Source organism: Chelonoidis abingdonii, chromosome 6 (genome assembly GCF_003597395.2).
Source record: "Chelonoidis abingdonii isolate Lonesome George chromosome 6, CheloAbing_2.0, whole genome shotgun sequence".
Taxonomy (NCBI): Eukaryota; Metazoa; Chordata; order Testudines; family Testudinidae; genus Chelonoidis; species Chelonoidis abingdonii.
In genome coordinates this window covers 52725141-52752635 of record NC_133774.1, presented here as the reverse complement: position 1 = coordinate 52752635, position 27495 = coordinate 52725141, and the positions used below count along the sequence as shown (strand labels likewise).

Genomic DNA, 27495 nt, shown 5'->3' with positions numbered 1-27495 from the left:
GGGATATGGGTTCCATCTGTCGCCCCACTACATTTAGGGAATCCCATTGCAGCAAAGTCATCCACTGTGACCTGCACATTTCCCAGAGTCACAACCTTTCGTAGCAGCAGCTCACTGATTGTTTTGGTTACTTGCATCACAGCAGCCACTCCAAATTGATTCCCAACTGACTGGTAGCTGTCTGGTGTTGCAAGCTTCCAGAGCGCTATTGCCACTCGCTCCTCAACTGTGAGGGCTGCTCTCATCTTGGTATTATGGCATTTCAGGGCAGGGGAAAGCAAGTCAAAGTTCCATGAAAGTGCCCTTACGCATGCGAAAGTTTCGCAGCCACTGTGAATCGTCCCAAACCTGCAAAACTATGCGATCCCACCAGTCTGTGCTGGTTTCCCGGGCTCAAAATCGGCGTTCAATGGCTAGAACCTGCCCCATTAGCAGCAGGCTCTCCAAAGCGCAGGTGCCCCTGGTTTGAGAGAATTCTGTGTCCTTGTCCTCATCACTCTCGTCACCGCGCTGCCGTAGCCGTCTCCTCCTCACCTGGTTTTGCAGGTCCTGATTCAGCATAGACTGCACGATAATGCACGAGGTGTTTACAACATCCATGATTGCTGTCTTGAGCTGAGCAGGGTCCATGCTTGCTGTGCTATGGCGTTTGCACAGTTCACCCAGGAAAAAAGGTGCGAAACAGTTGTCTGCAGCTTTCACGGAGGGAGGGGTGAGGCTGTACCCAGAATCACCAGCGACAATGTTTTTTGCCCCATCAGGCACTGGGATCTCAACCCAGAATTCCAAGGGGTGGGGGAGACAGCGGGAACTATGGGATAGCTACCCACAGTGCAACGCTCCGGAAAATTGACACCAGCCTCGGTACTTGGACGCACACCGACGAATTAATGTGCTTAGTGTGGCCGCGTGCACTCGACTTTATACAATCTGTTTTAAAAAACCGGTTTCTGTAAAATCGGTATAATCACCTAGTGTAGACATACCCTGAGTTACAATTGAAATTAATACATTTGAAAATGTAGAAATACATTCAAAAATATTTATAATAAATTTAGATTGGTAATTTATTTTCAGTGCAATTAAAACCGTGATTAATTGCAATTAATTTTTTAATCGTTAATTTGTTTTGAGTGAGTTGCTTGAGTTAACTGTGATTGACAGCTCTACAAACAACGTATGCTATACAATTAATTAGATACCAGAACATAGTACTTTGGTATTTTTAGTCAATTGTTACCTAAATGAAATACTACCAGATTGTCAGGGCTTTCTTGAAATGAGACAGAAACTTTTACACTTCATTGTAGTAAATTATTATTTATGCTATGCCAGGGATGGTATTTTCTAAATAACAACACAAGGTCACTAATTCCAAAACTTTACAATTGCATCTAAATTATCACACCCAGAAAAAAATAAGTAATGGGTCAAGGGAGAAAGATGCGAAAGAGCAGGTTAGAACAGTGAAGATTATGTGGAATATTTATTGTTACATAGTGTGTGACTCATGTTAATTATTTTTTAAAAAGTCAATAAGTGAGATAGACTTGAGAAAGAAGGGAGGTGTTCTTAGATGAAAGGATTCAGCTGTAAAAAGAATTTTCAGCAGAGATTAGATTAATACACAGTCCGACCACCTTTAGGACATGCTGCAAGACTCCCCTATTTGATAAAGCTTTTCCACTACAACCACTATGATTTAGATAACCAATCTTCCCCACCTCACAAACACAACCCAGCAATCAGCCCAAACACAGCTTCCTGTAACCAGGGAAAGAAGAAGAAGAACAGAATACTCCATGAAGTCTACTATGGACACACTATACAACTCTGTTTACATGGGAAGAATTTAGATACTACAATTGTCACTGTAAAATCCCTATAATAGATTAATTAGATAATGAGATAGCTGCAGGTAGGAGCAACGCTGTGTAGGGGCTTGAAAGTGAAGAGAGTAAACTGTTTCTAACAGCAATAGGGTTGCTGGCATGCTAGTTTTACAGCTTTTTTAAACAGCTTGCCTCCTGATTAACTTCAATATATTGATATGATGAAGCACTGCAAAAGTCCCATACTCTGTCCATATTTATTATCTAATGAACTCAAACTGCCTACAACCACCAAATTAGTCAGTTTGTGTTCCTAACACTTGTAGCCAGAAGTGAATGTAGAGATTTCAAGATCTCCTAGAAAATACTGAATGCTAATGCTTTTTCATCCTTTAATTCTTAGCTCAATCAGATAATCACTTACAGTATTTTATTAAATAGTAGCTGAAGCACTGCTTATGCCATACAGGAAGCAAATAGTTGCCAGATGCAGCAAATACTTTCTAATCCTTGCATGAAACAAACATTGCTGCTATCACTAACTGGACAGCCCTCTGTTCTGTTTTGTGCCTAAAATGATTTGCATTAGAGGTCTGGAAACAAAAGATTAGATAGATATGGGTGTAACTTTATGTGCTGTGGAAAAATACATCTGCCAAATGGAGCTTTATCTAAATTCCAAGAGGAAGTTACCACAAAATTTACATCAATAGGAGTTGTGGACACCTACTGCCTCTGAAAATCATGTCCCATGCTTAGGTTCTTAAGTATGGCTTTAGAAGCCACTCTTTAAGCACCTGGTTTATAAACTTCTGGCCTGTGGTTCTCTACAGGATGATGCGTTTTCTACCCATGACGCCCTTGTGGGGTGAGGAGGGAACCAGTTTTTAAGATTTTGGCAGCTCAACACTGGCCAGGGGGGTCGGAGGCTGAGGAGGCGTGCGGGAGGGCAGTGGTGGGGGGTGAGTATGCGAGCCGGGGGGCGGGGAGGGGGTGAGAAGGGGAGCAAGAGGGCAGGTGAGCCAGAGGAGTGGGGGTCTGAGGAGGCAAGCGGGCAGGCACCGGTGGGGGGGCAGGCGAGCTGGCAGCAAGGGAGGAGGGCTGAGGAGGCGAGCGGGAGGGCAGTGGCAGGGGGTACAGGTGAGCCGCCGGGGAGGGGTGGGTCTGGTGATCCAGCAGCTGGGGAGGAGGGCTGAGGAGGCAAGCGGGGGATGGGAAGGCTGAGGAGACAAGCTACAAGTCAGCGGCTGACCTGTTCAACTGATCTGGTCTGGCTTCTATCCCCTCTCCATGGGTTGCAGCTGTCTAGAGGTGCCTGCCTTCCATGCCTTCCTCAGTCACGCCTCATTCATTCAACAGGGAAATTGATTACAAAGTGTGGGGGGGGATCTTATTCTACTTCTAGAAAAAAAAAATTTTCTTTTACCTTAATTATACTACCTTAGGGGCTCACTATAACATATTACCAAGGTTTAATACCGTTGTTTCAGCGCAGCAGCGCTGGGGAAGGAGAGTCTGTTTCCACAGGGTGGGCTGCGCTTGGGGCAGGGGTGTTTTGGGGGCGGGGGCTGGATGGCGCAGAGGGGGTTGTGTTTCGGGGAGGCTATGGAGGGTGTTCGGCGAGGTCAGGGGGGGGTTCGGCCTTCCACTGTTTTCTTTGGAGTGATATGGCCCTCACCGCTTTACGAGTTGTGCAAGCCTGATATAGAAACTGGAAAGGATCCAGACGCAAGCAACAAAGATGATCAAAGGGATGGAATTCAAGCCATGTGAGCAAAGGCTAAAGGAACTGGGAATGTTTCGTTTGGAAAGAGGATATTAAGGGGGGACATGATAGCAGTCTTCAGATACTTAAAAGGCTGCCATTAAAAAGATGGGGAAAAGTTGTTCTCTCTTGCCACAGAGGGAAGGACAAGGGTCAATGGCTTCAAACTACAGAGTAACAGCATTTTGGGCTGTGTAAGTAGGAGCATTGTCAGCAGATCGAGGGATGTGATCATTCCCCTCTATTCGACATTGGTGAGGCCTCATCTGGAGCACTGTGTCCAGTTTTGGGCCCCACCCTACAAAAAGGATGTGAAAAATTGGAAAGAGTCCAGCAGTGGGCAACAAAAATGAGTGGGGGGCTGGAGCACATGACTTATGAGGAGACGCTGAGGGAACTGGGATTATTTAGTCTGCAGAAGAGAAGAATGAGGGGGGATTTGATAGCTGCTTTCAACTCTGCCCTGAAAGGGGGTCAAAAAAGAGGATGGATGTAGACTGTTCTGGTCAGTGGTATCAGATGACAGAACAAGGAGTAATGGTCTCACAATTGCAGTGGGGGAAGTTTAGGTTGGATATTAGGAAAAAAACTTTTTCACTAGGAGGATGGTGAAGCACTGGAATGGGTTACCTAGGGAGGTGGTGGAATCTCTTTCCTTAGAGGTTTTTAAGGTCAGGCTTGACAAAGCCCTGGCTGGGCTGATTTACTTGGGGATTGGTCCTGCTTTGAGCCGGAAGGGGCGGGGGGAGGGGGGGTTGGACTAGATGACCTCCTGAGGTCCTTCCAACCCTGATATTCTGTGATTCTATGATTCTACAGGATAGCAGATTTAGATTAAATATTAGGAAAAACTTCTTAAGTGTAAGAACAGTGTACCTAGGGAGGTTGTGGAGGCTCCTTCATTGGATATTTCCATCTGTCTTGGACGGTTTAGACACAAAAAATTCTGCATCTTGGAAGGGGATTAGACTAGATGACCTCTTCTGTCTCTTCTAACCCTATGATTCTACTCCTCCATTGGTCTGTGTATACCCATCTCTTGTCTTATACTTATACTGCAATCTCTCTGGGACACAGATGACATTTTTGTTCTGTGTTTGTACAGCATCTAATACAATGGGTCCTGGTCCATGGCTAGGACTCTTAAATACTACAGTAATAGAAATAATAAATAAAAAAGAATGAGAGAAGAGGGACAAATTACAAATTTTTACCAGTTCTTTAAAGATTATTTTTCTTTTCTGTGCTTCCTAATTCAATAAAAATATCCCAGAATATAACATTAGAAATATTTTACAAAAAGTCTCAATGCAACCATGTTAAGAGTCTCTGGAAGCAAAGTACTCAGGGAAGCAAACTATTCATGAACCAAACTGAACTGCACTAAAAAGAATTCCATCCTCCACAAAATCCTGGAGACACTGCAAAGACAAAATATCCATGGTGAATTAAATAAAAAAGCAGTAAGTTAAAGACAATATTACTAAAAATGACAATAAGACAATGCATCCCAATGACTTCTTCTCACAGCCAGATTTGTTTTGATCTAGTGACATGGGTTAATTAATCTTTCAGGTAAATGTAAGTTATTTTGTTGGCATGCACTGGTAAGCACATATAAATATCACTTAGGTCATTTTGTGTATTACCTCTTGTCCTGATACTGTAACATACTCTGCAGAAGGGTTCTTTATAATTTGTCGTATTTCTTGCAGATGAAATTGGATCTTGGAAATCACCTTCTGAATGTCATCCTTCTGCTTTCTGATGGTAGGGAACTCTGTAAGATCCTTGAACAATTGGGTTTTATCTCCAGCTCTATTTACAGGAAACAGAAAAATGGTGTATTCCATAATTCTATTGTTTTGGCATAGTTGTTTATTTCCATCAATAAACACAACTTATCTGGTACCCATATTGTTTTGAGTGCACCATATTATGTATTTGCCCCTCTTTCTTCTTTCCAAATGCATAAAACGTAACTTTATAAGGAGAAAAACATGCACTCCAGAGATATGGTCTCAGTGAAAAAGTATACTACACTTATAAATTACACACAGAATAAAGCCGCCCATGTTAGTGTTTTTAAATCAAGCACTCAAAAGTTAGAAAATGACAGAATGAAGGAAGCTGCCTGTGAAACTTTATTTTGGCTCCCTTGTGCTTATGCATTATAAGATTGACTTTGATTACATGATCATATACCATTTTTCCACCTTAACAATAAGTCACTACCATCCCCACCTATAATAGAAATATTTCTAATTTTAGAACAAATACAAAAATATAACCTTTTGATTATGTCATAGCATAGATGCCACGTTTGTAATCTGATAAGAAACAGAAAAGCTGCTAGCACACCAATAGCATAGCTTCTGGGTTTTTACAAACCTAGAAAAGGCATATAATAAAGTGGACAGAAGGATGCTCACACCAGTTCTGAGAAAACATGGAGTGTCTAAGGATTTAGTAACTACGGTGAATGCCCCATATAGATCACCTACAACAGTAATCAGGACATGTTTTGGGACAACACACCCCTTGGAAGTGAAAGCGTATAGTGTATAGAGTGGTATAAACAAGTCATTGTCTGCATGAAATTTTAGTTTGTACGGACTCTGCTAGTGCTTTTTATGTAGATTGTTGTAAAACTAAGCAAATATCTAGGTGCAATCACTCGTGGCGAGATGAGAAGGTCCTCCTGAGATGATCCACCAAGACGTTCCTGGTGCTGGGTCAGCAATGGGGATGGGGTCATGAAGGGGACTCCCTCCAACACCAACCTGGGGTCCAACCACCAATGCAGGAATGATCTAATGTGGTTTGGCACCCTCACTACCCAGTCCAGGTCATGCCTGTTGGGGATATAGCCGGAGATGGAGCCAAGCATGACTGATCGCATATAAACACACGGCCATGTGGCCCAACAGCTGCAGGCAGGTATGAGCTGTGGTTAGCAGGTGGTTCTCCACATAGGAGATCAGGTCCAACATGGCCTGAAAACACGCTTCTGGAAGGAAGGCTCTAGCTTGTGTGGAATTGAGAACTGGCCCAATGAACTCTATTTGCTGGATAGGCAATAAGGTGGATTTTTTCTTGTTCATTAACAGGCCCAAGTCACAGCAAGTGGAATGCACCAGATGGATTTTTTCTTGTTCATTAACAGGCCCAAGTCACAGCAAGTGGAATGCACCAGATCGAGGCTCCTCTGCTCTTGCTCCCGAGACCTGCCCTTGATGAGCCAGTTATCGAGATACGGGAAGACGTGGACTCTTCGACATCTCAGAAAAGCAGCCACAGACGCCATACATTTTGTGAACCCCTGGGGGCCAATGATAAACCAAAGGGCAACGCCGTGAATTGAAAATGACGCCCATCCACTATGAAACGGAAGAAACATCTGTGACCTGGGAATATGGGAATAAGTGTCTGTCAAGTCGAGGGCAGCATACCAGTCTCCCGGATCCAGGGAGACCATGCAAAACTTCAACTTTTTGAGAGGCTTGTTGAGGTGACACAGGTCCAGAATGAGTCTGAGGTCCCCTTTCGCTTTCAAGATTAGGAAATAGCATGGTGACACCTGCTTAGAAAAGGTTAAACATCCTGCAAAATAAATAACCCTCAAAAGACATGTGGGGAGATAATATTTGTGTTATTGCGTATTTACATATGTATGAGTAGGGTGGACAATGTAATCAACAGTGTCTGTCTATGCTGTATTCTAATATCATTTAAATGAACTGTAAACACAGGATATCTCAGTATTCATCTCTCTTTGAAATGTACTGTGACTGGTGAAGGAACAAGTAAATGGCCTTATGTTAATTTGTATAGCTAAGTACCAGTGATGGACCCCCTTCAAAGTCATCCTAATTACCTTTTGTTCACTGAGGAAATCACAACTTGTCAAAGACGACATGAAATTATATAAGAGATCCTTGGCTCACGATTCTGTCATCTCAGATCTGCTTAGACTTCATCAGGGGAAGTTTGAGTCACAAGAATGAGATCCAAGTTATGCTGGTATGCCCTGAATATGAGATTAGGACATTGGACTGTGACTTATGAACTGAATTCTAAAGGAACTCTTTGCAACTATGAAGCTCACCGTCTCTGCTATGAATCTGCACTTCAATGAACTCATGTCTGTATGTATATTGATCTTTTAACCATTCTCTCTCTCTCTCTCCTTTTCTAATACATTTTAGTTTAGTTAATAAGAATTGGTTGTAGCATGTAAGATCTGAAACATTCATTAACCTGGAAGGTAATGTGTCCAATCCTTTGCGATTGGTAGAACCTTCTCTTTTACATGATGAAATAAGATTTACAGAAATTTTCATCATATTTAGTGCAGGTACTTGGATGGAGGCCTGAGGCTGGACCATTTTAAAGGACCTATATTATCTGGACTTCTGAGTAACCAGTAAAGTAATAAAAAAGTTGTTTTATGCTGGCTTGGTAAATCTAAGTACTGGAATATCCATCAGCTTTTGGGGGTTCGGCTGCCCTATTCTTTGCAGTTCACCCTGAGTGACCACAGCTGGTCCCCCACTAGGACCCTGGTCACAGGCCCCCTTTTGCTTTCAGGATTAGGAAGTAGCAGGAATAGAACCCTTTCCCTTTCATGTCCCGAGGAACCACCTCCACTGCCCACAGGCACAAGAGGTTCTTGCCCTCTTGGATGAGGAAATGCTCGTGACAAGAGTCCCTGAAGAAGGATGGGTAGGAAGGGGCGTCCAAAAATTGCAAGGTATAGCCTTGAGATATTATGTCCAGCACCTAGTGGTCCAAGGTGACCTGCGACCATGCCAAACGGTAGGGATGAAGATGGCTGAGGAAAGAATAAGGTGGATCTGGGGAATTGACTGGGGTGTCACTCTTGAGCTCAACTTCAAAATGAGCACTTCTGGTCCTTGGGCTGCTTTGCCGGGTTGGACTGCATGGGTGAGTGGGAGGAGGAAGGGCAGCGACGACTAAAGCTCATATCTCTGTCCTTTCTCCTTGCAGGCCGCCAAGGCCTTCATGGCATGCCCAACGAGTGAAGGGTGGCCCGAGTGTCCTTCAATCCATGCAGCCTCGCATCCATTTGTTTGGAGAAGAGACCATTTCCAAGGAATGGGGGGTCCTGGATCGAGGTCTGCATTTCTTGGGAAATGCTGGCGGTTTGAAACCAGGAGCCGGGCCTCATGACCACTGCCGCCGCAACCACCCTAGCCTTCAAGTCCACTGAATCCCACACCATTTGAAGGGAGCACCTAGCTGCCATGTTTCCTCCACTGCCGAATTCTTGGGCCAGACTTTGTAGGAAGGACTCCTTAAACTTATGGAGGGAGTCCCATAAATTAAAATTGTACCTGCCCAAGAGGGCCTGATGGTTCACCACCTGGAATAGGCAGTGGAATAAATTTTTCTCCCAGAAAGGTTAAGTCTTTTGGCCTCTTTATTTTTGGGAGTTGAACTAGTGTGCCTCTGCTTGTCTTTTTCGTTGGCCGCAGAGACAACCTGCGAGCCCGGAGGTAGATGGGTATAAAGGTACTTGAACCCTTTGGCCGGGATGAAGTACTTCTTTTTGGCCCTTTTGGAGATGAGAGAGATGGAAGATGGGGTTTTCCAGAGGGCTTTGGCAATTTTCAGGACCACATCATGCACTGCTAGGGTAGTGGCCGAGAGGACATTGAACAAGGTGTCCACTTGGTCGGCCATCTCCTCCACCTGTAGGCCTAAGTTCTCAGTCACCCATTGAAGGAAGACGTGGTGTTCCTTAAAAGTGTCCAGCGGGCTGGCCCTTGAGAGTCCCCCAACTACCTTGTCTGAGGATGAGGATGATGACCGAACTACCAGGGGAGGATTAGGGGCATCATCCCCCATGGGCGAGAGAAGGTTCAGCCTCTACCCCAACCTCTGAGTGAATCTGTCAGGGCTCCCTTCCCACTCTGAACTCTGGGGTACAGTTGTGGGGACCCACATAAAAGACCCCCTAAGCTTATATTCCACCAGCTTAGGTTAAAACTTCCCCAACACACAAATTCCTTTCCTTATCCTTGGACGGTACTGCCGCCATCACTAAGTGATTTAAACAAACATTCAGGGAAAGGCCACTTGGAGCCCTATTCCCCCATCAAAAAAACCCCCCCGCAAACCACTTCACCATCTTTCCTGGGGAGACTTAAGAATAATATACCAACCAATAGGTTGAAGTGAGTACAGACCAATCTCTGTTTTTTAGAGCACTGAAAATCAATCAGGTTCTTAATAGAAGAATTTTATTAAAAAGAGACAAGTAAAAGAATCACACCTGCAAAATCAGGACGGAAGGTAACTTTACAGCGTAATAGAAGATTTAAAACACAGAGGACTCCCCTCTGGACTCAACTTTACAGTTATAAAAAACAGGAACAAAACTTCCTCTTAGGATAGGGAAAATTCACAAGCTAAAACAGATAATCTAACATATTTCCTTGCTTTACTTACAATTTTTGTAATCTTAGATGCTCATTTTAGGTGTGTTTTCAGGAGATTTTTTTCCTGCCCTGGTCCCGCTCTCTGTCCAAGACGGCACAAACGAAGAGAGCACAAACAATCCCCACCTCCCTTCAGATCTGAAAGTATCTTCTTTTTCCATTGGTCCTTCTGGTCAAGTGCCAACTAGCTTAATTGAACTGATTAACCCCTTACATGTAAGGGGATTCTGTACCTCTGGCCAGGAGGGGTTTTACATAAGGGTTGTTACCCTTCTTTATATTTATGACAAGGTCTCATGCACCGAGCCCAGTGCTGCGAGTTGTTGCTCTGAGGCGGCGGCATAACTATGACTGGCACTCCCTGTGAACTCCAATAAGGCCACTGAACTGGTCACTGCCCATGCTGCCAAGGCGGCACCGTCAACGTGGTCTTGGGTGCCCAGTGGTGCCGACGGGGTCTGAGCGAGGGGTTGAACCTCCCTTCTGTGCCAGAAGAATCCCCTTCCAGAGACCACAGTGGAGCCACTGACACCTGAGTCTGCCTGCTGACTGTTGCCAGCAAAGACTGGTGCCTGGAGTGAGAATCAGTGCCTATAACAAGGGGACCAGTATTGAAGCCAGGGTCACTGGAGACATGACAGCGAGTCTCCCACTAGGCAGGCGACCGAGATCTGTGCTGAGAGGACAACCGGCAGGAGGGCGAACGGTGCCAGTGGTATGGAGACCAGCACCTCCCTTTATGCAATCCACTATGAAATGGCAGGGACCAAGACTGTGGTGCCGAGAGTGAGCTCCAGAGGCTCTGGACTGCAACTCCAGCAATCTTCAGCGAGTCAGTGGAGAGCACTGTCTCGTCTCAGGAGATCAGCGGTGCTCCACTGCCCTCTGAGAGATTATAACGTCTGGTTTCCCCTTGTGGGGAGCCTTTGCCATTTCCTGCACCATGTTCGGTGTCAGTGGCACAGGCGGAGGCCTCTGATCTCTTGGCATCGGGGAGCTTGGGAAGGCGTTGGTGCCGTCAGGGGTTTGGGTCCCATATTGCTCCCGGTAGTCGGTGGTGGAGCTTCTAAGGGGCTAAGGACCCCGACTGAGGAGACATGGACAGGTGGCTCCGGAGTGGCTGAGCAGCCCCAGCTGTGTCCCTTCCCATGGCCCTTCTTGCCTGGTGCCAGGGAGCTGTGCCTCCTTGCTTTCTTCTTGGGTGCTGAGGTACTTGGCGAGTCTTGGCAAGATGGCTTGGAAGCCAGATGAAGGGTAGACTCCATGAAGAGAGCTTGCAAACGAATATCCCACTCCCTCTGAGTCCTGGGCTGAAAGTTATTACAAATATGACATTTGTCCTTCACGTGTGAGTACCCCCAAGCACTTGAGGAAACTGTTATGGGGGGTCTCTTACAAGCACAGGCCTGTTACAGTGCGTGCTGGGCTTAAACACTGGAGACAAGGGCATGCCCTGCATGGGGCAAAGTTTCCGCTGGGACTCTAACTTCTAACTATATTTAGCAACTACTTAACACTAGCTACTATAAACAAACTATTTACAAGGCCATAAACTATTTACCTAAGGTTTGAGTCAGTAGAGACAAAACCACTAGCCCTTGCTATGGAAGGAAAGGCGCTCCGACTAACCACCACGGGTGGTAAGAAGGAACTGAGAGGGCGTAAGGTTGGCGGTGCCTGGTATACTGACGCATGGGCATAGCATTCAAGGGGGCACCACTGCTGGCCCTATGGATATTGCTAAGGCAAAAATCTCTGACGATTACACAGGGGGTGCGTGCACGCCGAGAAAGGAATCAACATGAGCAAGCACTTGAAGAACCGTCAATAAGGAGCTGGCACCAAATACAAGGAGTTGGGAATAAGGAACAAACTTCAGCCCCATGGTCAGCCGTCAGTACAATCCTGTTTATCACACTGATGGTCTACATCAATAGGAATAACTCAAATGGAAGAGCCGAGACATTTGTATCTGCAGATGACATAGAAATATAGGCATCCTCAAAAGAAAACACTAGAGGAAATTGCAAATCAGTGGTATGACCAGCTAGAAGGCATGGGATAAAAATAAGCACAACTAAGATACAGGTCACGCAGGTCAGTAGAGGTGCCGCAGGGAAACTGGACAAAGAGATTAATTAGCAGGAATAATCAGACTGGCAAGCTCGTGTACCTTGATGGCTGCGTTGTGGAAGACGGCAAGCTTGAACACGAGATACAGTCTAGACTATGGAGTGCTGGGAGAGCGTGGAGGTATTCTTCATGACAAGTATATGCCATTGAGACTGAAAGACCAACTATACAGAAAAATGGTGTTTCCTGCAGTGCTGCATGGTGCACGAGTATGGGAAATTAGGAGACAGCAGATTCAACTTCTACAGGTGTTTGAGATGAGATATCCTTGTGTCATGAAAGGAGTTACATGAAGAGACAGATTTTGAAATGAAAGTATTAGGATGGAAGTCAAAGTCCCTGATGTAGCTGATAAAATCCAAGAAGCATGACTTTGCTGGTTTGTATATATAGAGAAGATGAACGAAGGGGACCTGGTGAAGGCAGCCTAGTAGGAGAGGTTAGTAGAAAAGAGAGCCCAAGGACAGCCAAAGTAGTGATGGATGGATTGCATCAAAGAAGATGGGAAGCAGGTGGACCTCAGTGACCTTGTGCACTAACAAAGATGGCTGATACTTGCATGACAACCTGATTCCAGTCAGTACGATAAGAGGAAGAAGATTATTATGTCATAACTGTGAAATCTGATATCTGAAGAGAAAATAAATCCAGGCATGTTACAAATAGTAAAAATAACTAAAACACTCTACTTTATTTTATCCAATCCAACTTCCCTCTTCACAAAAACAACTTGAACTAGTGCCAATAGCCAAGAGGATAACATTGAGAGGAGCTCTGACTGAGAGAGCCTAATATAGATTTTATACAGGAGAAAGTAAAGCCTGCATTTTATAATATGGTATTTTTCAGAAACTCTTTTACTGCTGATTAGACCTATTTTCAGAGGAATTGTAGGAGAAAGACGGCTGCTAGCCAGCTGCTGTCATTGCCTTGAGCCGTCGCCTACTGAAAACAAAAAGGGCAAATTTCCAAAAATGGCAACTGCAGATATTTAGGCACTTTTATGGTTTTAGAGTCAGTAATACTTTTCAAAAGAATTTTTAGGAATATAATATAAAATATAACAAAAACAACACACACACACACACAGAGTGTCTATATATATATACAAAATACATAATGAACTGTGGTAAAATACAGGTTTTACTGGCACAAGTATGAAACTCTTGCATAAATTTGAAATGCATAACAAAGCCATGAGTGAGTTATCCTGGTAACAAAAACAAATTCAAATAAACTATTTGCATTATGGTATGTGGTGATATTTTCTGTTTATATTCTTTTAGAGGAAACTTTGGATTTAGAAAAAAATTAGACTAACATTTTCATTGGTACTATTTTTTGTATTACTCCATCTACAACATCAAGCTGTCTTAGTTACCATGTACATAGTGATAGAAAAATAAGAACTAATATTTTTAAAACTTCTAAAAAGTAGCTATAGTAGAGCTTTTCCATAAATCAGGTATTATGATGATAAGGTCTTCTATCTCACACCCTGTCCGACCTATAAATGAATGCTATATATCAATAGAAAATCTATAATCCCAGCTATCCACCAGGACACAGCAAGTGTTTCTAACCTTTTAATTCTCTAATTGCCCTTAAATCTGTCACTGGTTCAAGAGCAAATATTGGCAGTCCTAGATTTTGGCTCAGTTAATTTTTCAATCCCTGCTGCAGAGAAGGATGAAAACATTTTTCTGTCAATTATTTTAAAATTATACTCAGAGTACTCAGAGATTTGGAATATGAAATATAATCCTGTTAAAGATAGATTAACAGGCAAATTGTGAAGAGCAGGTCAAGAGACAGAAGGTGCAAAATAAATAAAATTAATTTCAGGGCAGCTTATTTTGTTTGAAGCAAGGGATTTATTGTATTTCTGTGCTGCCCAAATATGGTATAAATAATTATATAGCACCTTTAATCAGAGGATCTCAAAGCATTTCACAAACCAAGTCTCATAACACCCCTATGAGGTAAGTGGTATGTCCATTTTACAGATATGGAACCTTTACAGAAAGAGTGAGCGAAATTTGCCCAAGGACACACAGGAAGTTGGGGCGGAGCTGGACACAAAGCTTGGAGGACACACAATTCGAAGGCTCATAATGTCCATTCTATAAACATATTATGCACAAAAAGCTACACTGAAAGAATATTCAAGTTTTAAAGTCAAGCTCTCAAAACTGGTGAGTAGAGCAAAGGGAAAGAATTGAGAACACAGGAGAGACTGTCTCCCTTCTCTGAGTTCCTGTGCCTGGCATCAGAATGCCATCTGGAACTCAGGAGAAGCAACTGCAGGGACAGTCCTGCTTAGCCCCTGCAGCCCTGAGTTGGAACACACTCAGTTGTTTTGTGGGGCTAGCGTATGAACAGTCCAGTCAGCACACAGGCGCTGTGAGGGGATGGAGCATGCTTAGCACAGCAGTATTTTCAGAAAATTTAGCTGCTGCCATACTCAAAAAAGTTCCTACTAAGCACTTGTGAACTGAAAAAAGGCTCGTAACCTGACCTTATTTGGATGAATTTTCACAGTGATGGGGAAAAGGCATGTCCCTCACCCCACAGCAACCCTCTCTGCCAAATTTACAGTCTCTGCTCCAACATATGAAGCTTCTTAGCAAAATGGTTATACGAATTTCTTTTCACATGGACAATGTATTTTTCCCCAAACCATATTCTCAGAAACAGTGGAACCATTCTGGGTGAAACTTTCCAAAAATACTACACCTGAAACATTCATCCAGCATGGAAAATTTCAGCCTGAATGGTGGGTGAGATAATATCGTTTAATGGACCAACTTCCGTTGGTGAAAGATACAAGCTTTTGAGCTCACACAGAGCTCTTCCTCAGGTCTGGGAAACATATTAAGAGTGTCACAGCTCAATATAAGACGGAAAAGATTGTTTAGCATAAGTAGTTAATACCTATGTCAATCTGTTCCATCTTGTATTGAGCTGTGTCACTCTTAGTACATTTCCCAGACCTGAGAAATAGCTCTGTGTGAGCTCAAAAGCTTGTCTTTCTCACCAAAGGAAGTCGGTCTAATAAAAGATTATCTTACCCTCTTTATCTCTAATATCCTGGGACCGACATGGCTACAACACTGCATAGGTACCCTGAAGGGCGTAAGTTTCGCAAAATTATTAGCAACCAAAAACAGGTCTTTAAATGGAAAGTGTCAGGCAACCTTACATATATGTGATTCTACCTATGCCAGCTATAATGTACATTTTGTATTTATATATTACATAAATAAGGTAGATCAACCAACATATACAATTCACATATCAAATAAGTTCAGTAAGAAAGACTACACGGCATGAACGAACTGTTTTCTTTACTTACTTGGCCGCTTCTTCATTAAGTATCTTTAAGTAATGTTTCACAGGAGAGAGGAGCTCAGGAATTTCCAAGAGGGCCATCTGCAGTAAAGGAGCTTTCACTTGGGAACGTATAGCTGGAAACAGTGCTTGGAGTTCTGTCTCCAGGCAAGACAAAGTGCTGACTATCAAGAAGAACTCTTGAGTTGAACACTGAAAGTGGAAAAAGTTTTAGTTTAAATTGTTACAACATTGTATGTTCCAGGATATCCACATTACATCTTGTTTAAATTAAACAATGTTCACAGTTCATTTTTACATATTGAAATATTACTTGATGATCTTATGTTCAAACGATAAATATGATGGACTAGTGACATATTTATTATTTGTTACTTATTACATATTTATTATTTGTTACTTATTACACCAAAACGGGGCCTTATCATGCTAAGCACTGTATAAAGATGGAGTAAGACAGAGTCCCTCCCCCAAAAATCATATCATCTAAATAGACAAAACAGACAAAGGATGAGGAAAAGGGATATAACATACAAGCAGAATGAGCAGTGATGAGGGAGCAAAAGGGGTTTGCAGCAAACAATCAATGAGAATAATGAAGAGAACGTCCAGAGCGAAAACTGCAGAAATCAATCTGATGCCATCATCAATATCCAACAGTCCCTGCTTAAATTGCTCCTGGAGCAACTCCTACCAGATTTAGTCTCAAGCTGGCTCCCCCCTGCAGTTTCTAAAATAATTTATGAAAGCATTAAAGAGTGTGAAGATATGCTGCATAACGATCAGAAAACTTCCTATTAGACTTTGTTAAGAAGTATGTAAAAGAGTGTATAATATCTGAAGGAACATGGAGTAGGCAAAGTCAGCAAAGGCATTTACACCATTGAGAAGGGAAGCTTTGCAAAGAGCTGCAGAGCTACAAATATAAATACTGGAGATACCAGAAGATAATGCTCAGAAACCATCCATCAGTTTCTTAAACAGATAAAATATCCCAAGATATTTGCATGTAAACATTTATGGACTCTGATTTTATACAGACAACTAATTATACATATAAAACCACAAAAGAGATGCTTTATTTTCATATTGGTTTATGAAAAGATTGTATATGAGACAACTCATATTCTCATTGGATCACTTATAGCTCTCTGTATGAAGCGAAGATTATATTCTGGTTGGTCCATATCAGCTTTTCAAAAAGGGAAAGCATCAACAGCCCGCCCTTAAAAAACAAATAAAATAATTCCCAGTGCTTTCAACAAATTGCTCCCTACAAGCTAAACACAGAGAGGGTAACTGATTTTTTCAGATGGCTTCTGAGGAGCATTCCTACCGGAAATAAAGACTTATCACTGAGAACTATCTTACTCACTCTTTCTTTTATGTGTTACTGAAATCAGAATGAGATTACAGCTATATCACCATTAGTTTTATCTATAGTTACCTTTAAAAGCAAGTTTCTATGTATCTCGAGAGACTAGTCATTACCTCAAATTCTACAGCTCAGTTTATTGTGACAAAGTTCCTCCTCTACCTTGGTGGGTCCTGCGCTTCTTGGTAGATTTGCTCACCTCAGTGATCTTCCCCACACTCTGGGTCAACTCCTCCTGTGTCTGATCAGGAGTTGGGAGGTTTGAGGGGAACCCGGGCCCGCCCTCTACTCCGGGTTCCAGCCCAGGGCCCTGTGGATTGCAGCTGTCTATAGTACCTCCTGTAACAGCTGCATGACAGCTACAACTCCCTGGGCTACTTCCCCATGGCCTCCTCCAAACACCTTCTTTATCCTCACCACAGGATCTTCCTCCTGATGTCTGATAATGCTTGTCTCCTAAATCCTCCAGCAGTACACTCTCTCACTCTCAGCTCCTTCCCTTCTTGCTCCCAGCTCCTCGCTCGCACTCCTTCTCCTCTGGCTCCTCCCTGCCTGACTGGGGTGAGCTCCTTTTTAAACCCAGGTGCCCTGATTAGCCTGCCCTGATTGGCTGCAGGTGTTCTAATTAAAGTAGCTATATCCACTGCCTTCTAGAAAGGTCTTAATTGGCTCCAGGTGCCTTGATTAACCTGGAGCAACTGCCATTTGGTTACCATGGTCCTAGGGATTTGTTTAGCCTGGGGCTAACATACCTGTTTCTCAGTACTTTACTGTAGCCATCTGGCCTTGCCCCATCACATTATCTATATACTGTTTTCAGTTAATATGAAATTAAGACTTATATACTTTTATTTCCTTTTTGCAAGGTGAGTATTAGGTTATCCTAAATTAATACTTCTCTGAGTATATATCCAAGTCAAAACTCTGTAAATTAATTACGTGCATATTTGTATATGTATTTCATTAACAAGTTTCAACTTAATTGTCAACAATTTGGTATCAATAAATGAGTCAATGTGCTGAGACTGGAAAATTCACTATGCTCATTTATCATAAAAACGTAACAGAAATCTTTACAACTCACATGAGAGTGATAGTGTCTTAGACAATTAATACAAGACTAAATTAATAAACTATTAGGTTTTTATGTTTGCTCTAATATTTGGTCTATTAGATAGATTTTTAAATGATCTTTTTTATTTGAGACATTTTCTGAATGTATTGTTTTAATACCCCTTGCTACGTGATATATTGTATAAAGTCATCTTCTTTGGGTTTTATTTAAACCAAAAGTATAACTTTCCAAATTCCCTCACTTCATTTCTTTTTCTTTAACTTTCCTATATATTCACATAGCCCAGAAAGTCAAAAGCAAAAAGAAAAAAAAAAAAAATTATTTATTTATCCATTTGAAATTTGTTCTATCATGTGAATCAGAAAATACAAGTTTTCTGTACAGGATACCCTGAAGAGAGGCAGAGGTCTGTTAGATGCTCTCCTTGGGTACATCTACACAGCAGTTAAACACCTGCAGCTGGCCTGGGTCAGCATCCTCAGGCTGAGGGGCTGTGAAATAGATTTGTAGACTTTCGGGCTCAGGCTGGATCCTGAGCTGTGGGACCCCGCAAGTAAGTAAGGTCCCAGAACCTGGGTTCCAGCCCAAGCTCAAATGTCTACACAGCAATTTTTAGTTCCACAGCTTGAACCTCGTGAGCTCAAGGCAGCGGACCCAGGCCAGCCACAGGTCTATTATTCTAGTGTAGACACATGCCTTGTGACTTCATGATATGGTACAAGTTAGAGATGGAAAACACCTATTAGTTTATCTCCATGCAACTGCCAGATTGTTCTCTATGGTTCTCTATTGTTCTCTATTTCATAATGGTTTTGTGTAGTCTAATTTTTTGTTCAGTCTTGCAACACTAAAAAACCCAAATTTTGCTAATTTTCTTAGGACCCTAATTCACAGCCTACTAAATCTCACTGAGCGGAAGTTTTGTGTGATATTCAACCTAAATATTCCTTTTCTTAAATAAATCCCAGTACTTCTAGTCATGTTCCTTTGCATTCACACTAAATAGCTCCTCTGCCTCCTTGCTGTTAAGAATTTTCAAATTCGTGTAGCCTTATGTATTCCTCTAGTCATCATTTAACCAAGCTAATAATCCTTTGTCAAAGCAATCCACCCTGCCTCCTGAAGATATCTGTTGATCTTTGCACTCACTGCAACTTATCAACATCTTTCTGATAATGTGGTACTGTTTTACCCAATCATGTAAACACAGTGAAAACAAAACAAAAAACAAATAATGAAATGACCCTTGAAGTCAACATTCACAGAAAATCTCTGATATACAGACTAAATAAATACCAAATTTATGCATGGAATCAAAATTTAAGGTAAAACATGGGTGGAGAAAAAACAAGCTGAAGTCGTCATCTCTACAAACTAAAATGCAGACAATGGATAAGATACTGAAGGATGCCTAATGACTAACTAACACATTCCTAGGTGGAGCAAAAACTGATGTCCAACCATGCAGATACTGCCGTAGATTCTTGATGAATGCTACAAAGGGAGTAACAACAGTAGAACAAAGCACGGAAGGCAGAGACAACAGAGCTAATATTAATCACAAGAGTAACTTTTTGGCCCTATGTCATTTAACATTTTTATCAGTGACCTGGAAGAAAACATAAAATCATCAATGATAAAGTTAGTACATGACACAAAAATTTGGGGAGTGGTAAATAATTAAGAGGACAGGTCACTGACAGAGCAATCTGAATCATTTGATATGAGGATCACACACAATATGCATTTTAATACAGCTAATTGTAAATGTATACAACTAGGGAAATGTCCACATCTAGTCCATACTTATAGGATGGGAGACAAAGTGAACGGGGGAAAAAAAAAATTTTTTTAAATAAAGGAATCAGATTTTTAAAAACAATTTAAAGCTGGTTTTTAAATTTAAATTCTAATACATTTTTATTTTTTTAAAATAAACCTGTTTAAAATTAAATCTGAAATTAATTAAAAATATATTAAGGCCTAAACTAATTATAATTTTGTTGTCAATACGAACATATGAACATGTTTTGTATCCAAAATATTTAAGGTTGTTTTGTTTAATAAAAAGAAATGTTATATGCTGTTGTGTGTGTTTAATTAATTTGCAGTTACCATCTTAATGCAGCTTGACACAAACATGAGCAAAAACTTAATTATGTAGTAAATAAAGCAATATCATTCACCATTTTCTAACATACTAAAAATGTACAATTAATAAGAATATGAAAATAATAAGCTATACAATTGCTTAAATAAAAGTATATAGTTATAGTGTACACTCCTAGGTAGCAAAAGTATGTGTAAATCTAGTGTAAAGGCTCTATTTAGTTGTAAATCAACATGTTTTCATGGTTATGTCAAGCAATGAGAATGCACCTTTCTTTAGAAAATAACTGAAACAAAATGGTAAAGGTGATTAAAATCTATTATTAAACTGAGGCTTTCCACTTGGTGATTTAAATCAATCCACCCTGATCTGAGACTCTATCCCAGGAAGCAGTGAAAAAGATTTGGGGGTTGGGGTGAATAATTAGCAGACCATGAGCTTCCAGTGTGGCACTATGGCCAAAAGAGCCAATGCAATCTTTGGATGTTTAAATAGGAGGCTCTTGAGTAAGAAGAAAGAGGTTATTGTACCTCTTTTTCGCACTGGTGCCACCACTGCTGGAATACTGTTGTCCAGTTCTGGTGTACCCAATTCAAGAAGGATAAATTGGAGAAGGTTCAGAGAAGAGCCATGAGAATGATAAAAGGATTAGTAAAACATACCTTATAGTCAAAGACTCAAAGAGCTCTATCTATTTAAGTTAACAAAGAGAAGTGGGACTTGATTACAGTCTATAAGTATCTACATGGAGGGAACAAATATTTAATAATAGGCTCTTCAATATAGCAGAGAAAGCTATAACATGATCCGGTGGCTGAAAGTTGAAGCTAGACAAATTCAGACTGGAAATAAGGCATAAATTATTGACAGTGAGATTTATTAACTATTGGAACAATTTACCAAGGGTCATGGTGGATTCTCTAGCACTGACAATTTTTAAATCAGGATTGGATGTTTTCCCTAAAAGGTAAGCTCTGGGGATTATTCTGGGGAGTTTTAAGGCTTATGTTATACGGGAGGTCAGACTAAATGGCCACAGTGGTCCCTTCTGGCCTTGGAATCTATGAATCTAGATTCCTGCCTGATCACATACTGTCCAAGAGTGTGAATCCACTGGGATTGGTATCTTTGCAGAACTGAGTTTTTCAATACTAATGTATTGCTAGCAAACTTATAGGTAAATAGTTTCTGAGAGAGAATGAAAATACCCCTTATTTACCTACTGAGGTTGTTACTGCATAGTACTCTGGTTTGATTTTAGCAACAACGCTGAAAACTGAGTTAAATATGATACCTTTGAAAAACTGGTTCATTTAGAATATAAATTGGAACAAAAATGTAAATGTAATATCGAAAAAATTGGGCTCCATGTAAGTAGGATTCAATCTTCAAGTTTTTTTTTTCCAATGAAAGGTAACACTCATCTTTATTATAAATCAGAAGCTTTGAAAAACAGTAAGAAAAATAAATAATGTATATGAAGCAGGTTTGGTGGAGGTCAGCGTCTGTTAAAGATCCTCCCAAGATTACACAATGATAATTTTAAACTAACTTTGAACCATCTTCAATATTAACTAGAAATCCATTAAACACTAGAACAATAACTCATAGCTAAGGCTACATTTTAGTTACGGGTATTTTTTTGAAAAGTCATGGACAAGTCACAGGCAGTAAACAAAAATTCATGACCCATGACCTGTCCATGACTTGTACTATATACCCCTAACTAAAACTTGGGCCAGGGGGCCATGAGTGCTCTCGGGGGGTGGTCCAAGACCACCGCCGGTGCTGGGGGGAGGGGCAGGTGGCAGCATGTGGCCCGGGACCCCCACTGGTGCTGGGGGAGAGCTGGAGAGGCTGGAAAGGCTCCCTACCCAGCTCTGCACAGCTCCCTGTAAGCCGCTGGCATGTCCCTGCAGCTCCCATGGGGAGGGAAGGCCAAGGGGCTCCGCTCACTGCCTGCACCATGAGCTTTGGCTCTGCAGCTCCCATTGGCCGGGAACTGCAGTCAATGGAAGCTGCGGAGATGGTGCCTCCAGGCAGGGGCAGCGCGTAGAGCCCCCTGGCCCATCTGCCTTGGAGTTGCAGGGACATGCCAGTCGCTTCTGGAGACAACCTTCCCCCCACCAAACACACAGGTAAGCGCTGCCCCGCACCCTAACCCCCAGCCCCCTCCCCAATCAAACTGACCCAACAGCGGCTGGCACAACTGGCCCAGGAACTGCCTGATCTGCTCAAGCAGCCCTGGAGCCAGCCATACCGGCTGCTGCGGAAGTCAGAGGTCACGTAAAGTCACAGAATCCATGACTTCCGTGACCTCCATGATAGACACAGCGGACAATGGCTGTGAACAATGACAACCTCTCAACCAATTCTGAAAATGGTTTGGCTGCTGTCGTGCAGAAAGTATACAAGACACCACATCAATGTACAATGTCTAGTGCTCTTTCTTGAATACTGTTAAAAACAGTACACTAGTAGCAAAACTGTTTTCAACAAACCCTGAAAGCAGGTCAGAGATATCCATTGCTCACTGCCACTGTAAACTATAGGTTATCATCCAAGTGAAAAGCTTTTTAAATAAGAAAATGGGACCTAAAAATGCTCTCTCTGTGACTGTACAATATCACCCCTCTCGAATTCTAATTGCTACCCTTGGGTCTCTTAATGATGGTATACTATTTTTGGTTTAGAAAAAGTGAAGTATTTCATTGCAGGGCCATTGCGTCCATTTTTTTCCTCTGTGACTGCTCATGTTAACCAGGCTAGAAAGGAACAATCATTTACCTATGCATTTAATATTGTTGATCTAAAATTTGTGATGTTTTTGCCTTGGATAAATGCAGTTGCCACTGAAACTTCTGCATATTTATCACAGACTGAGTTAATGTGATCCAGGAATAGCTGGATTTGAACAAGCTTTTTCTAGTGGATTAGTACTTTTTTCCTGCAATATATTCAACTAATTTAGAAATAAGAGAAGAGCCCTGCACCCTTGTGATTTAGACTCAACCATGCAGAGCACTGCATATGGGTAGTCCTCTGCAGTCACCCACAGAAGTCCACTTGTTTCTGCATGGGCATAACACATTGTAGGATTGGGGCACTAAATAGTTATTCAAGTGCTGACTTTCAAATTTTGAAAAAAACTTCTCTTTTTCACATCATCTATTGAAATTATAGCTTTGCTATCCCTCTGCCCACTTATTGTTATCCAAAATGAATTGCCAACCTCTCTAAATATAATGGGGAAATAAAAGAACATGAAGTACAGCACACATGCTATTAGTACATTAATCTGCTTCAACTAAGAATCAGCAGTGTCTCACTACAAGTAATTTTTATTAAAATGTTCAAGGAAGATCTAAATTAAAGAATTTATAAACTTAACATTCAACTGAAAATAGTAACAGTTAACTACAGCAAAGTGGTTTTCACTTATGATGTGATTTTAGATAAACATACACCATTTAAAATGTGTTGCTTTAGGGAACAACAGAATACATATGATTCCTTGCCTGCTAATGTACCCAACAGATATCATATGACCAAAGAAATCTATATATTTTGCATCAGTGATATGACCAAAATTTGTAATTATTATCTAATATTGCTATGGCATTTCTGCTTAAAACAATATATTATCGATCCAATTGGTGTAAAACTAGACTCTACTGAAAGGAAAAAATGTTTGTTATTTTGTCTCCTACCCCGTTATTGTGTGAAACTTAGCCTTAAAGTTAAGAAAAAGTAATTTGAAGTGGATATGTTTAAACATTTCCTGTAAAACTTATGAAAGCACATTTAAGCATACTGACGAATATTTAGAAAACAGAGTTGGTGATATGCATTTGATAGATAACTATTTACCTTTTTGTGATAAATACTACAGAGTCCTCTCTCTATGTCTGGCATCTTACACAGATGATTTTGAATATGATCAAACACACTGGATTCTGACAGGAGAATTTCAGACACGGCATCAAGTCGGGCATTTATTTCACTGTAAAACAACAAAAATCATGAGATCTGTAATGAAAATTCCAACTTCTTTAAGGGAGGGAACATGGTTGTCCAACATTTTGGACTATGGCTAAGCCCATGCTATCATATTTAAAGTTACATAAAATGTTTAAGACTTTACTTATATTTGAGCATGATTAAAATGATCAAAAACCTCAAACACATTCTGGGAATAATTTCCCTAGAGCTCCATGGGATAGGGTTGTCAAGGTTGCCTACACATTTCTAGGGCCTTCACTGTTCTGGTTACACTGAATAAAGCAGAACAAGGAACAGCATGTACAGTGATTCCCACTGGACTCTGTGTTCTGATGAATTGTGCCAGGCTCGCTTACAACTATGGCAAGCCCTATAGGCTATGGTGGTAGAGTTTATAACTTTAGTGAGACCTACAACCTGGAGTTTACAGCATCTGAAAACCACATAGACTTTACCAGTATATCTTATTACTTTAATGAAGCCTCAAATATGGTACTGCTCAGACTGAATAAAAGCTTGTTATTCTCCCCCACCACTCAAGAACCACATTTGAGGCTTTCCATAGAAGTTCTAGGTTTTTTCGACACAACCTTTAGAAGTTGTGACTTTGGAGTAGGAGTGAAGAAATACAGGTCTGATAGAAGTTATACACAAACTCCGTTCATACTCTTGGGTTTTAAGAGCATGAAACCAGTGCACACACTTTAACCACTAAGGAAATTCTTAGGAAAAATAAATTTAAGGAATACTGACCATTGAGATTATAATTCCCTTTAAAATAATGTTTTTAGATTTTTTTTTTAAAGAAATGCTAGAAACAAAAGAAAGTTGCTTTCAAGTTTCCCGCTCTACCTCTGTTCCCATATCCCCAACTACTCTCCACTTTTGTGTTACACATCTCATTACTATACCCCATCCACATTTCCAAAACAGAGCAGAGTGCACCACAATCCACACATCTATATCAGTGGTGCATATCCTCTGCGGCACGATGGACATATTGACAACTTGCCAGGATCCTAAAGTGCCCACCTAATTTGCATACAAGTCCCTGTCCAGATTACGATAAAGGCGTTTAAAACAAAACAAAGACATGTTAGCTAACATATTTTAGTTTATTGGTGTTTAAACACTTATTAGCATCTTATCTCTAGGGGTGACCACAACCAGTCTTCCACAATTATACTGGACAGAATAATATTGAGGGATTTTTTTTTTTAAGTATGGATGTTATCATTTATGCAGGATATTAAAGAGAAAAGATGGGTGAGGTAATATCTTGTACTGGACCTGAAGAAGAACTCTGTATAAGCTCCAAAGCTTGTCTCTCACCAACAGAGTTTGGTCCAGCAAAAGATATTGTTCACTGAGATTATAACTTTTGGGGAAAGGGACCTATGCTTTGGTTTTTTGGGGGTTTTTTTATTTCATTTATTTATTTATAAATAAAATTATTTATATTTATAAATGTTATAATTTATATTATAAAATCATTTATATTTCTAATTATTTAAATTATTTATAAATAACTAATATGAAGGTTGGTTTGTATATACCCAGCAATCTCAAGGTATCCTTGAGTCTTTTAGGAAATGGAACACACTTTTCAGTATTTTCCACTTGAACAAGAGGTCTTGTATCTCTCCCAATACTTCAGATGCTAACAACCAGACAGCTCAGCTCATAGTCAGAGTGCTGACTATAAGTTTTATCGGAGACACTCCTAGCTTGACTGTACGGTAGCCCAGCAATCATTTATCCTTCTCTGATAATCTCCTTTAACTCCTCCCTTGCATTTTTCATAAGCATGAAATTATGCTTGGCGAACAAAGCCTGACAGATCTCCACCTCACAGCAAATCTATGTGGCAAAGTAGGTCTAGCTTTTTGCAGCCCTTGAGCATTAATTTAGATTTTTTTTTCTGCTCTGCTGCAACTACCAATAACCCTGGATTTGGATGGAAATAAAAGCACGCAAAGTTTTTCAGGGGCATCTGTTAGCATTTTTCTGTGCATTTGGATGTGTGCTGGATGGTGGCTGGAGTTCACAAGAGCTCTCTGTTCAGCTCTAATATGCCCTCATTTAAAGAAAGAGCAGTCTTGGCAGGGGTTGATCCAGTCAAGATGTCAAAGAGTTTTTGTCACTTCTCTTGTATAACCATTATTTTCATACTAAAGGTCTTCACAGTGCAAACCAGGAGATCCTGAAATATCTTAAAGTCATTGATCTCTAGAGTGGGGGCTTGTGTGACCTGCTGGGTGACAATGGTGACTCCTTCAGTGGACACCGGGTATGCCGTTATTCCTCCACTGCTCCTAGCTCTTGAGTGCTGTCTGGCTCTAGTGTCAGTGGCCTGGATAGTGACGCCATGAGGGAGTCTGATCTCCTCCCCTTCCTGGACCTACAGGATGGGAACCCACCACAGGACACTTGAGATAATTGTCCCCAGCAGAGTCTGTATGGTCTGGTGTATGGGTAGTGGCCTTGTTGCGGCTGGTGAGCCCAATGCCACTTGTCTCTTTTGTGGTGGTGCCCTGTGAGAAAGATCTCAGATTCTGACTTTAGATTCATTAGAAATATAAATAGTTGGCTTCATGATGATCAGGAGAACCGCATGGTTAACTGCCTGCCGGTGGCCAGGTTATGAATCTCTCGAGACATGTAGAATCTCCATAGTAGCATTCTCTGAAATGCGTCCAGTTTCATGTGCAGGGTAAGCTAGGCAGGCAGAACTGCAGGGCCTCAATACATGGATGAGACAATGGTGTAGGGAGGAGGGGTTTAGGTTTATTAGGAACTGCGGAACCTTTTGAGAAAGGAGGAACCTAAGGAAAGATGGCTCCATCTGAACCAAAATGGAACCAGGTTTCTGGCATATAAAATTTAAAAAGTCATAGAAAACTTTTTAAAGCACTAGGGGAAAGCCAACAGGGGAGTTTTAAAGGGCTGGGGGAAAGCCAACAGCAGCAAAGCAGGACTCAGTTTGGACAAAGAAATCCCATAAGGGAGGACCTGTTAAAGGGTATTCTCTAGATCCCACTAAAAAGGAAAGAAAATAAGTTGATGAAGTCAGGAATTGGAACCAAGGGTCAGGACCAGGTTATCTGGAGTTAAGCAAGCCAGGGGCAAGGCTGGGCCCACGGGTGAAATAAGGAAGGAGCAAGGCTCAGAACAAGCTGGTGCAGGAGCTGTCACAGTCATAGGCCAACATTTTGAGCAGCTGCTGAACTGCTGCTTCTGGGCTTAAAGGCCAGTCTGCTGACTCCTCCAACCAATCAGGAAGTCTACTATAGGCCAGCTTTGTTTGTTAGGTTGCCCAGAGACTGGCTCTGTTGCAGGCCTGATTTGACACATCCTGTATAAACTGGAAGCTAGACTACAATTGCTT

The 27495-nt window shown here is 41.5% G+C and overlaps 1 protein-coding gene across 1 annotated transcript in view; it reads right to left on the bottom strand.

Moving 5' to 3' along the window:
• MSH3 (mutS homolog 3) overlaps window positions 1-27495 on the bottom strand; it is a 177753-nt gene that overhangs the window by 69481 nt on the left and 80777 nt on the right. Inside the window, exons 13-15 of the mRNA XM_075067487.1 lie at window positions 23976-24108; window positions 15550-15737; window positions 5247-5415 (exon numbers count right to left, since the gene is read on the bottom strand). Of these exons, the coding sequence (XP_074923588.1) occupies window positions 5247-5415; window positions 15550-15737; window positions 23976-24108 (490 nt within the window). The remainder of the gene's footprint in view (window positions 1-5246; window positions 5416-15549; window positions 15738-23975; window positions 24109-27495) is intronic.